The sequence below is a fragment of the Terrapene carolina genome, unplaced genomic scaffold (genome assembly GCF_002925995.2).
Source record: "Terrapene carolina triunguis isolate 2854851 unplaced genomic scaffold, T_m_triunguis-2.0 Scaffold23, whole genome shotgun sequence".
Classification (NCBI taxonomy): Eukaryota; Metazoa; Chordata; order Testudines; family Emydidae; genus Terrapene; species Terrapene triunguis.
In genome coordinates this window covers 5,653,678-5,666,502 of record NW_020664374.1, presented here as the reverse complement: position 1 = coordinate 5,666,502, position 12,825 = coordinate 5,653,678, and the positions used below count along the sequence as shown (strand labels likewise).

General features: G+C 45.0%; 1 protein-coding gene across 1 annotated transcript in view; it reads left to right on the top strand.

Annotated features, from left to right (window-relative positions):
* LOC112113611 (arylsulfatase H-like) overlaps positions 1-12,562 on the top strand; it is a 32,133-nt gene extending 19,571 nt beyond the window's left edge. The window contains exons 9-10 of the mRNA XM_029910920.1: positions 389-510; positions 10,401-12,562. Coding sequence (XP_029766780.1) covers positions 389-510; positions 10,401-10,771 — 493 coding nt within the window. The 3' untranslated portion in view covers positions 10,772-12,562. The remainder of the gene's footprint in view (positions 1-388; positions 511-10,400) is intronic.
* The last annotated feature ends 263 nt before the right edge of the window (positions 12,563-12,825 follow it).

The window sequence follows — 12,825 nt, the reverse complement described above, 5'->3', positions numbered from 1 at the left end:
TGGCCAGAGGAGGGGAGAAGGTGATGCTGTCCTCTGGTTGCCATCTTATCACTTTTAGCCCCAGCGGTTAGGGTACTCACCCAAGAGGTAGGAGACCCAGATTCAAATCTTTGCTCTGGAACAGACCAAAAATAGAATTTTTCAATTCCCTGAAAAGTCTAATTGGTTGTTTTGTTTGTTTGTTTGTTTATTTGTTTTTCAGAACTGCCACTGAACTGAAAAATCAGTTGCTCAAGTCTCTATAGCTGTGGAATCATATATAATTTTAAATTTTGCATTTCTTGATTCAAATGGTAGCTTGTTTAAGAATTGCCATTTGCAATGAGAGTACTGACTACACAATGTACTCACCCCAGTTTGGTGACTTCCATTCTCTCCCTCACATTAGAGTGATCGATGGCCGAAACCTGATGCCTTTACTGCAGGGAAAAGTTCAGCATTCGGAGCATGAGTTCATGTTTCACTACTGTGGGCTATATTTACATGCAGTACGGTGGCACCAAAAAGACAGTGAGTATAAATATTTTCCCCACAACAGGTCAGATTCGATTATTAATATATAAGCAAAGTCAGAACGGGCTCTACCATGACATCTGGTAGTGAGTTGTGGAAAAGGACTTCAGAGACTGATCTCATTTGTATGGGCACACCCACCCTACCTAGCATGATGGGAGTGCTTGCTCAAATGATCACTTTGGCTGCTGTGGGATCCCCAGTCTCTTTGTTATTGGGGCAGGAGTAATAAGCTGTTGTTGTCCTGGTTATGTGAATCAAGGACAGTAGAACTGTACTCGGCATTTTATGACGGAGGGACTCGCCCTCAATTAAGTAGCACTCGCTAGGCAAGGGACATGGGTTCCAAAACCTAGTGAATTGAGAGAGGTTGGGGACAGGTATTTGTACCTGGTAGTGTGGGCCCCAAACACCAATTTGATGCCTCCTCTCCCCACTGTGTAATAACAGGGATAATTTTGACTCCATTAGGAGTCTTGTTACACGCTGCAGAGCTGAAATCACTGATACCTAGGTCTAAGCATTAGACCTACTTTGGGCTAGTGGTGCACCAGCACTGAGGCTCCCCTACTACCAGTGAAATCACTAAAGAGCTGAAGTTACTAAGAGCTAAAATCACTGAGAGCTGTGTTAAGTGGGGGCGGGGGCTGAAGACATGTTGGTGAGCAGCTAGCAGGATGGCTGGTGGGGAGGAGCAGCTAGTGGGGTGGTGAGCGGCTAGCAGGACGGCTGGCGGGGTGGTGAGCAGCTCACAGTGAAGACTGCAGCAGAACCTATAGCAGTGTGTGTGTACATTTATACAAAAACAAAATCCAAAACAATATGCCCTACTGCACATGCTTGGGTCCCTGGGGAGAGGACAAGAGCATAAACACATGACAGATATGGGCGGCAGGTACCATAGGCTGAGGGAGGCTGTGCCTCCCCAAAAAGACATGTGTGGCCCCACCCACATTCTGCCCCCACGCACCCCTCCTGCTTCCCGCCTGCTCGAAATGCAGAAGTGCGGCTCCTCCAGTCCCCCTGTGCATGGCCCTGGCTCGGATTGGGGCTGCGCCACTCGCCCTCCCGGCGCTCCGGGGTTGGGGGGCTGTGGCTGCTGGCCCTCCTGGTGCTCCAGGGGTGGGGCCGCGCGCCGCCCATCCTTCCAGGGCTGGGGGGACTGCAGCCAAGGCCGCCCACCCTCCTGGCGCTCCGGAGCTAGGGGGGCTAGCAGCTGTGGTGGGGAGCGCTCTGGACTCCAGCAGGGGGTGCTCTTGGAAGAGGCGGAGCCTCGGGCAGAAGGGGCAGGGCTGGGGGCTAGCCTCCCCTATTCTGCAGGTCACACGCCGCCCATGAAGATAGATCTTATTCACACCGCTTATTGCACTACTAGAAGGTGCTCAGTGATGAACGCAGTACAAAAACCTATATAGAAGAGAATAGGTAAAAATATTTGGGGTGACCTGTTACCTTGATACCGCACCTCTGAAAGTTTCAGTATGGCTGAGTTGGTAGCTCTCACACTTTCTCCTGATACAAAGGAGTGTGATTCATGGCTATTACTAAGGGTTGGATTTTTAAAGGTAAATGTAGGCACGTAAAGACTCAAATAGGACCTTACGTGAGATTTTGAAAATCCACTAGGTGTCTATCTGCATCTTTAGATGCCTAAATACCTTTAAAAATCTGGCCCTTGGCCTACAGCCAGTGCTTTTATTGCTCCAGCTGCAAAAGCATCAGGAGAGCTACCAACCAAGTGATCATGGATACAGCTTATTTTTTTAAGCTTCAGAAGTTGTTTGCTTATTTTCAAGAGTTCCGTTTTCTCTGTTTAACTGGGTTTTCCCTTTATAAGGCTCAGCTGTGAAACATCTTTCTTCAATTAGGCTAATTGACAGCAGCTGTAATGCATTTCTTAATTATGACAACTCCAAAACCCTCAGACAAACAAACAAACTTCCTTGCTGATATATTCTTAAAGATGTCAAGTTCCCCTAAGAAAAGGAGATCTGGGAGCTAGGAATTCCTGAGTTCTAATTCCTGCACTGACACAGATTCCCCTACCTGCATACAGTATAGTGTCAGAATCCATGAATGAGTGGTTATAGGAAATCCATGTTTCTCACTCCTGATGTCTGAGTTAAAGGTGGAAGGTGATGGAGGAGACCGTCCCTTTCTCCTCATTTAAGCACTATCTCTAAGACCTTGAGCAAGTCACTTAACATTTCTACCTTGGTTTCCCCATCTCTGAAATGGAGGTAATAATTTTTAAGTTCTTCACAGGGGTGTTGTGAGGCTTAATTAGTTACTGTTCGTAAAGCCAAAAAGTTGATCTATGCCTCTAAACATTTCTCATAAATCTTAAATACATTTTGAGCGGAATATATCAGCTATTGTATCTATCATATTATGTACATGTATAGCCCCATCATTGTAGTATCTGAGCACCTCACAGTCTTTAAGGTATTTATCCTCACTATACTTTTGTGAGGTAAGGAAGTGCTATTATTCCCATTGCACAGATAGAAAACTGAGTCACAGAGGGTGACTAGGGACAATTTTTTTAAAGGTATTAAGATGTTGTTGTTCGTTGTTGTGAAGCCTATGGCCCAGATCCAGAAAGGTATTTAGGTGCCTATCTGCCTCTTTAGGTGCCCAAGCCCACCACTTAGATGCCACTGACATTTTCAAAGCTGCTGCTTAGCTGCCACCTAACCCCAGAGGTATCTAAATCCCCCAGGCTCCTAAAATTTCCACTAGTCAGCATTTGCAAAAGCCCCCTAAGGCCTGACACCATGTCACAGCTAATAAGCTGCTCAGATCCTTCTCTCAAGCCAAAGCCCTGAAGGCCACAAAGGTAAGGAGAATTGTCTATATCATCAGTGAGGTCCAATCCCTGTAGTTGTGCTCTGAGCACGCTGAAATCTTGATGCCTGTCAGGCCCTGCTGCAGGAGGACTAGATGCAGGCCACTGGTGGAGTGGGGCAGCACAGCACCCACACAACAGACAGCCATGGACAAAGAGAAAATAGGGCAAAGCATGAGAGAGGCATTGAGTGTGCAAGAAAGAGGGACAGTTTGATTGCTAGGGTGTGGGCTAGCTACAGTGGCTATGCTGGTCTTGGTACCTAACTGCATGAGAGGGTCCATGCCAATATATCCTGAGTGTAGGGAGGCACCTGTTAGCCTGGTGCACTAGGTCAGCTGCTTAAGTGTCTATGCCCTTCTCTGCATTTTGATCCTGTTTAAGTCCTGATGCTACCCTACGAGCTGCTCTGAACCCTTGCTCACTCCGTAGCCCAAAGGAATTCTCAGACTAGGAGTTTCCCTGCCTCTCACCCCAGTGAACCTTCCAGATCAGGCCTTTCTCAGGGCACCCTTACCAGATTGGGTTTCACACAAATGACAGTCATGGGTGAGCAGGTCAGGAATTTTTGATGCTGGGGTAGGTGTGCATGCATCCCCTGGAATACTCCACAGCCCAGGGGCTCGGATACTCATCTGAGAGGTGGGAGATCTGGCTTCAAGTCCCTGTTCTGAACCAGACAGAGAAGGGATTTGAATGTAGGTCTCCCACATCGCAAGTGACTGCCCTAACCACTGAGCTATTGGCTACGATGAGATAGGTTCACTTCTCTGTCTCTCTTTTCTCGTGAGAAAGGGCTGACTTGGCCTAGACACAGAACTGCAGGAGGGGAGTCACAGCTGAGAATCTCAAGCAGAGATGGGTGTCTCCCTCCAGCCCATCAGTCAGGTGCATACAGGCTCAGATCAACTGAGTTTGGTGCCTAAGGACCTTTCTGAATCTAGGCCCTAAGCCCTGAGTTATGCTCCCAGGCTTCCTGTACAATGCATGGGGAAGAGTTAGGTGCTTAAAAAAGGAATTTGTAGAACCTGTCAACTGAGAGGGGAGCTGCCTAAGCTATCCAGGAGTGAAATGGGGCAGAACTTAAGGCCTAGGTTAACAAAGGGACTTAGGCACAAATCTCCCATTGATCTGGGCCTTTAGGTGCCTAATTGATGGGCTGGAGGGAGGCTCTTATCTCTCCTGGCAGTAAGAGCACTCCCTCAAACTGTAGGAGAACCAGGTTCAAATCCCCACTCTGCCTGGTTTAGAACAGGGCCTTGAACCCCAGTCTCCCATCTCTCAGATGAATACACATTGCTAAAGAAAATGACTGATTAATGAATCACTGTAGGATTAAATGGGGATGAGGGGAGACAAAGATAGTCTGGAATGTAGCCACCCCAAGTTTAAACGATCAGTTATTTTCTATTAACAAATGTGGCAAGGAAGCTTATTGGCTAAAGTTTGAAAGTTTATCTGAATAGGAGAGTGTGTTTTAAAGAGAGGGAGGCTGGATTGGTTTAGATTTCAGAATGAATCATTCTCCAAACATACAACATCAGCTGGAGTTGAAGCCTGGCTCTGTATCTTAGCTGCCTGGTGACTTAAATGAGCTTCCAAGAAAATTGATAGTCAAGCAGGTATGTTATGAAACGTTCCACTAGAGGGCAGTGGTACACTGATAAATTCTAATACATGCCAAGCGGGGTGGGAGGGCAGGAGGAGGGAGCGGCGTGTCCATCAATATTGCTTTGCTTTGAATTGTGTTATAATGCATAGAGATGTTCCAAGCCTCAAAGTGCTTCAAAAGAAGTATTTCCCCCTCCCTCGGACCCCCTCCCAATGAGTGTTTCATCAATCTCCAACTTGTACTCCATTTAAATCCCTATGTTTCATTTTCAGACGGGTTCTGACTGGCCATCCTTTAACTGTTTTCCAGATTTGAAATTTAACAGATAAAGCTTTTAACAATAAGTACTAAAGGACTAGTGAGCAGACCCACCACAGCCCTGAATGAGATACAGAAACAGACAAGTGGCTACATATAAAAAGAAAATAGGTATTTGAATTCCTAAGTCCCTTAGATGAGGACACTTGGGCAGATATCCTGACAACTGGGGGCCCCACCTCTTCATCTCCTGGGAGAGACATTCAATGGGATAAAAGCAATGGACATTTCTTCTACACACCAGTTTTTCTAACAACGTGAATCCAACGCTCTTCCCATCCATGCAATCTCTGAGAGATGATGTAGTCAAATAGGTCCCTGCACACACATTTTCTGGGACTCCCCACAGATTAGAAATTTCTGGTCTTGCACACACAATGGCCTGAAACTGTTTCCAAGACCCAGACAGATAAAAATGCAACTAATTATATTCTGGCTAATATCCCCATGCAGCACCTGCGAAACAATACAAAATGTCACAAGTTTGAGAGTGGTGATTAGGAAATGAGTCAGTGTAGTGTGGCTCACAAAAGAGAATCCTACACTTAAGGTGTAATCCTACACAAAGTATAAGAAATAGGACAAATCACGGCCCAAATCTGACCATTCTGGGCCAGGTTCAAGAAAGGATGGGCCTTAAGGGAGAAGTCAGTATAGAAACCAATGGGGCCTTTGGCCCAAACCAAAATGCTGAAGTGCAAACATAAAATGAATCTGCCTTTGTAGGAAAATATGTGAGCACACCAAGCTTTTAATCATCTAACCCTATTGAGAGGCAGAGTGGTCTAGCAATGGATAGGGCACTAAACTGGAAATCAGACCTGTGTTTCTATTGCCAACTCTGCCACTAACCTTCTGTGACCCTGAGTAAGTTACTTCCCTTATCTCACTTACCTCAGTTTTCCCCCTCTCATCCTTTGTATTGTCAATCTCTAGACTAAAAGCTCTCCAGCGTAGGGGTTGTCTGTTACTATGTATTTGTACAATTGATCTCAGGACTTGACTTGTGCCTATAGCTGCTATAGTAATATAAAAATAATGATAGTCATGTATATTGATGCCCTACTAAGCTTTGTGTTTAGACTGGCTTACTTGTGTTGCTGTCTGCTACTTGGTTTCAAATTGATCTAATGCACCAGAATAACTTTGCTTCCTATAATGTACCAATAATGTAACAATGGATTCTTAATCTCTCTCTCTTGCTCACATCTTTTACCCATATAACCTTATGTATATTCAGTTTACTTAACTACATACAGAGTTGTGTACCTTCCTAGTTATCCCAATGAAACACAAGATGGTTCTATAAAAAATGAAGCATTCTGCACATGTATATCCGCTCCCACCTTAGTCACATAAGAGAGAATGCAAGATAAAATTTTTGGGAGGAATCCCATAGCTACTCAAGCAATCTTTTTCCCCACAAATTTGAAAGAAAAAGTAATTTGCTCATCTGGCTGCATAACTTATACGTGCATGTCCATTACAGACATGCAGATCAGATATATTCAAAATGTGGGTAGGTCTGAAATTCAGGCAGGTGAAATGAAACGTAGTTAAACCGAAAATTGTAATATTCCATGTAATTTAATCTGAAACAAAAATCTGTGCCTTGCTCAGATCCATTCCTTTCTGACAATGCAGCAGAAATCTTTGGAGTCCAATTGATTTCTCTGTGTTGTTCTGCTCATTTTAAAATATATCACGTTCATGTTCTACTTATTGTCCTTTCATGTATGTATATTGGGCTGTCTGGATGTGAAGCCATTGTATCTTTCTGTCTTCTAGTAAGGACTCATCAATTAGGCCCTTCATCTAGGCTGAGAGAGTCTTTTGTCTATATGTTAAAGAGTCCTTTCATCTTTGACACAATAGGGCTTATTAGAGACACTTTCTTTCTGCTTGTTAAATTGATTATCACCAGATGGGTTTGAGAGTTATTTAGATTCAAGAAAGAGTTTTTCCTTGGACATATTACATTAACATGGTACTCCAAAATTAACACACTTCCCTCAAGTTCAGACAGGTTGCTTTAACTCTGATTATGTGTTCCTCTTTGTCTGTCTGTGCTGGTTGGAACCCCTGCTGGCATCTCCAATGCTGAATTCTACTCAGCTTTCAATATTGTTTTTCCCCATTGTTTTCTGGGTTTTTCCTTTTCTTTTCTAGACACTCCAGTTGTTTGTCACATTCTCAGTGCACCCTTCAGCACTAACTAACAGGGAGACAGATTCTGCATTGCCCTGCATCTTGTGTAGTTATTTAGCATTTTCTACCCATTTTGCACAGATGTAAATAACTACACAAGGTGCAGAGCAGTGGAGAATCAGTCATAAGTAGCCAGTCTAAGTGAGCTAAATAGACAGCCAGGTAACTGGGCTAATATGGCCCAAAATATTTAATGAAATGCATAGCCAGGTAAATTTTTTTGAACACATATCAATGACATAATCTGTAAATAGATTATATATAATATAGACTATATATAATGAGAGATACATATCTATCTATTGAAAATGTATCTAGATATACTACAGTATGAATTCACATATCTACATATAGCCAAGAAAAAACACATACTGAGAAATTGTTAATCTTAAACTTCAGCTACAATTAATGGCTGTGTCCTTTATTTATCAATCCATCTTTTGTTTTTATAATTTCTGCTAATGTCTGAGAGGGGAAACATCTGTGTCTACCATATTTCCAAATACATTATTTTAATCCAGAACTACAGAGGAATTCAGCCAGAAGTGATCACACCAAAGAAGTTCTGAGATGCAGCCTAAAAGCTATAGTTGTAATTTACAACTAAATTAAGATATATACCCATGAAGGTGTTTAACTGGAGTATTTGCTAGATTTTTCGATGCAATATTGTTTCTACCACCTTTCTCCTAATAGTTTTTGATTAGCAAAAGACATCCTGGCTGCAGCAACATGTGACTCACTCAGATCGCGGGGTAAAGCTGCAGCCTCCCAGTCACGGAGAACAGCTCAGGGCACAACAGAAAGCAGGAGAGTTCAGCAGATTCCACTGAACCAAAAAGAAAATGTCATATATACAGAACGCAAATGTAGGCTTTTGTGCTGCATGCATTACAGAAATGGCTCAGAGTGTTGAACCTACCCTTCCGTCATTTAGGCATCATGTCTAATCTCTCTCTTGTGCTGGACACAATCACCTCCTCCTTCTAGAATGATTTAAATTACAGGAGATCAGGGCCTAAATGTGTTACCATCCGATGGCTGCTACCAAGTGGGAGCATGAACGTTTTTTATGTGGGCCTTGGGCTTCCATTTTAAAAAACATGGCCCCGATTGTTTATAGAAAATAAAATTATACTAATGATAAATTAATAATAATAATGTATGCTGTGTAGTTGTAGCCATGTCACTGCCAGGATATGAGAGAAAGACACGGTGGGTGAGGTAATCTTGGAGTACATTTCCCAGACCTGAGGAAGAGCTCGGTGTAGCTTGAAAGCTTGTCTGTCTCTCAAACAGAAGTTGATCTAATAAACGATATTACCCCACCCACCTTGTCTCAATTAATAATGTCACTCAAACAGCTTTGCTCAGATCAATTGTATCATCTCCCATCGGAGCAGGGGATACGGGGGGCGGGGGGGCAAATCTCCTGTTGAACTGCATTCAGTTTCACTCTTAACACCTTGTCATTTTTCATTATTAGCCAGCCTCCTACTGTCATGCTGCTACTTTCCTCTTTGTTTGATATAGTTCTGTTCAGACTATCGATCAGTGGCGGGAGAGCCATTGCTCTGTGCAGCAGCTCGGTACAACATGCTGCCATGGCGCTGCAATCTAGTGTTCATCACACTGCGTTGAAAACAAGTTTCTGTTTCTGTTGTATTATTATTATTGGGCTACAGCTGAGATCCAGTAAACTGCCCTGCTTTCAAGACTAGGCTACGTGATGAGACTGGAAATAAGTTGGGACCAGATTCTGTCTGGTCCTTCCGTGAGTGCAAAGTGCAGAGAGAGACCATAAAGATTTTTCCCTTGGGCAGACCACGTAAAGGCCAGGTACAATTCCAGTCCCTGCACTCAGACTGCAAGCACTGCACCCTTCCAACTCCCCTGAGGGTACACACAGCTCCACAGGGGCAGGGGGAAGAGATGGAACTCCCCCACCTAAGGCACCAACCACCAGAGCTAGCTATCGCTGTAAGAGGTATTATGCTATACCCATAGGTGCTGGAACTGCAGCATCCCCTGGCTTGAAGTGGTTTCCATTATATACAGGGGTTACAGTTTGGTTCAATGGCTCTCAGCGCCCCCACTATGAAAATTGTTCCAGCATCCTTTGCTACACCCTACAAAGGGGAATAGCAGAAAGTGTGCAGCACATGTGGGCCTGCAAACTGTGGGAAGCGTTTGAGTCCCTGAGGGAACACATCACAGTCTTGCCCCAGAGCAGCTTCGGCTCCCTCCTTACCATGAGCTGGGAGCCCCCATGCTGATGAGAATGTTCTTTGAAAGCTATACACAAGTAGTCATTTTAAATAGGTGGCTCCATCCATACAAGACTCTCACTGACTCCCAATGCCCTTGTGACTACATTGGGAATAACACTCTCCCTCTGGCTATCTGGGGCCCACTGGACAATTCTTAGGGACAGTCTTTTGAGCTGATAGTCTGCAAAGCAGAGAGAGGGAATGCAGTCCAGCTCGTAGAGGAGCATTGGTCTTGCATAGCAATTTATAGAGCAGTAGCTGGCACCTGCAATGCACTATATGCAGTCTACACCCAGGAAGATCTAGTCCTTGCCTCATAGAACTAAGTTAGTCATCTCTAGCAGGGTAATGAAGGTACCAGTTGCTGTAAAAAGAAATGCTTTTAAACATGGTTCTTCAGATCACCGCCTTAGAAGAACAAAAATAACCGGTTCATCTGCTTTTGGAAAGGGCTAGTTTGGAATTCAGGTAGTTCCCAGTAGATAAATAGTTGCATGGTCACCTTGGCTTGCCACTTGTTTCCTATGACAGGGACAGAATAAAAGCCTTTGCAGGGAAAATACTGCCCTTAGGAGAGCTCTGTCTATTTCATGTCCATCTTTGTTACTTAAATTGGTTTCTCTCCTGGCAGGTGCTGCACTGTGGAAGGCTCATTATACAACTCCAATATTCCAGCCAGACGGTACTGGAGCCTGTTATAGAAGTGGATTGTGCTCTTGCTTCGGGGAAGACGTAACCCATCATGACCCTCCTTTGCTCTTTGATCTCTCCAGCGACCCTGCTGAGATCAAACCTCTGTCTCCTGCCACTGAGCCCCTGTTTGACACAGTAATAAGCAGAATAGAAAGAGCTGTTCAGGAGCATCGCCAGACACTGACTCCAGTGCCTCAGCAGCTCTCTGGGTACAACAACGTCTGGAAGCCCTGGCTGCAACCGTGCTGTGGGACATTCCCATTTTGCTGGTGTGACAAAGAAGGTGACAGTCACCAGGAACTTCTTTAACCAAGGAAAGAACAGGGAGGCAGTCAAACAGCTAGTGACCTGAAAAAAGAGAACACCACTTAAATGACTTTGGCTAAATTACACTGGACTACTTGAAACAGACATTCCTCTCACTTCTGATTCACCCTATCAATGCTCTGTTCAGTAGACCTGGCGTCTGCTTGATTAAGGCCTGAACATAATCTCTGGCCCAAATTCTGTTTCAGTTACACCAGTGCAATTTGGCCCTCAACAGCAAACTCAGGCTTTGGCCCCAAATAAATCAACTGGAATTTCCTTTTCTACTGGCTTTAAATTCAAGCAAATTATTGATTATATAAAACTAAACTGGGGTAGTTTCTGTTCAAGTGTTTCTCAGGTAAAGTGTCACACTCCATAGGCTTGTGTCAGAGGATGGATCTCAGAGACTATCCTGTATTTAAAAACAAACATGCATTCAGTTTGGTAATATGTTGAAACATGTTCACCTCAGTGATTATACATCTACTAAATCACATCAGTACCTTGTCAGCAAATCTGGTTGTCTGCCAGGCCATGAGTCCCACGACAAAAGGTCAAGACTTTAAAATATTGGGTACCTAATGTTAGACTCTTAAGCCCATAGAGAGATGCTGTAATAAATGGCTTGATATTCTGAAGTGCTGAGATTCCGCAGCTCCCACTGAATTAAATGTGAACTACAAACAGCACAGCTCTTGAAAATGATGCACCACATATGTTCTGTATTGAACTAGTTCTCACAGCTACTTCAAGTGTTGAACTTCATCCTTCAGAAAGAGATGACTCAGTAGCTGCTTTGACAGGGCTGGTACCAAATTTCACAGGCAGTGGGTATGGCTATACTGCAAGGAAAGCCCAAGGTTAGTGAAACTCAAGTCAGCTGACCTGTGTTCGGTATCCCTGAGCTTGAGCATCTATATTGTACGCTATCCCTACATTAAGACTTTTCTAACTGCTGAGTGAACCTGGGACTCTGGCAGGGGTGAAAGTGGGCCGGTAGAGCGTACCGGTAAAAAGTGGTCACCGATACCAGCCCATACGCAGCTAATGTTAAAGCGCTGCTGCGGCAGCGCTTTAATGTCATTGCCCCTTTTGCACACACACATACCCCGGGTCACCAACGGGGGGGGGAGGAGGAGGAGGAGCAGCTGCCCCAGGGCCGGTGATTTAAAAGGGTGCAGGGCTCCTGGCCGCCGCTACCGCAGCCAGCGCCCCAGGCCCTTTAAATCACCGCGAGAGCCCTGGGCGGCATGGGCCAGGCAGTTCAGATGGGCTGGCTGGGGGAGGCTGACCCCACCCATCCCTGCCCCTTCCACCCAAGGCCCCGCCCCTTCCTGGGGCCCAGAGCCGGGCTCCCATACTGGTAAGTGTTTAATGTTACTTTCACCCCTGGGTTCTGGCAGCCACACTGCAATGTACAGCCCCGCATCAGGTGGGGCGCTAGTGCCTCTGGGATCTGGTTAGTTTAACTCGGGTCTGCATGCTGCAGTGTGGCTGCCAGAGCCCCAAGTTCAAGCAGAGGTTAGAAAAGTCTTAACGGAGGGGGATAATCACTGAGGTGAACATGTACTACCAAACTGAATGCACATTTGTTTTTAAATACAGGTCCATTATCAACCAGTGGGAGGTTGGAAAGTTGACTGAGGTGGTGGCAGAGGTATCTAAGGCAATCAGGCATGTATTCCAGCAGTAACTGCTGGCTTTGTGAGAATGGGGTTTCTTAATTGTGGGAGAGGGATAGCTCAGTGGTTTGAGCATTGGCCTGCTAAACCCAGGGTTGTGAGTTCAGTCCTTGAGGGGGCCACTCAGGGATCTGGGGCAAAATCAGTATTTGGTCCTGCTAGTGAAGGCAGGGGGCTGGACTTGATGACCTTTCAGGGTCCCTTCCAGCTCTATGAAATAGGTCTCTCTCTTTCTCTCTCTCTCTCTATATATATATAAATAAATAAACTGTGCTGGGGCTATTATTGGGCCTCATTTGCTCTCCTCAAGGAGCACCTCAGTACATACGCTGCAAAGGGTACTACTTCATTGCTATGCATGGACCAGAGAGG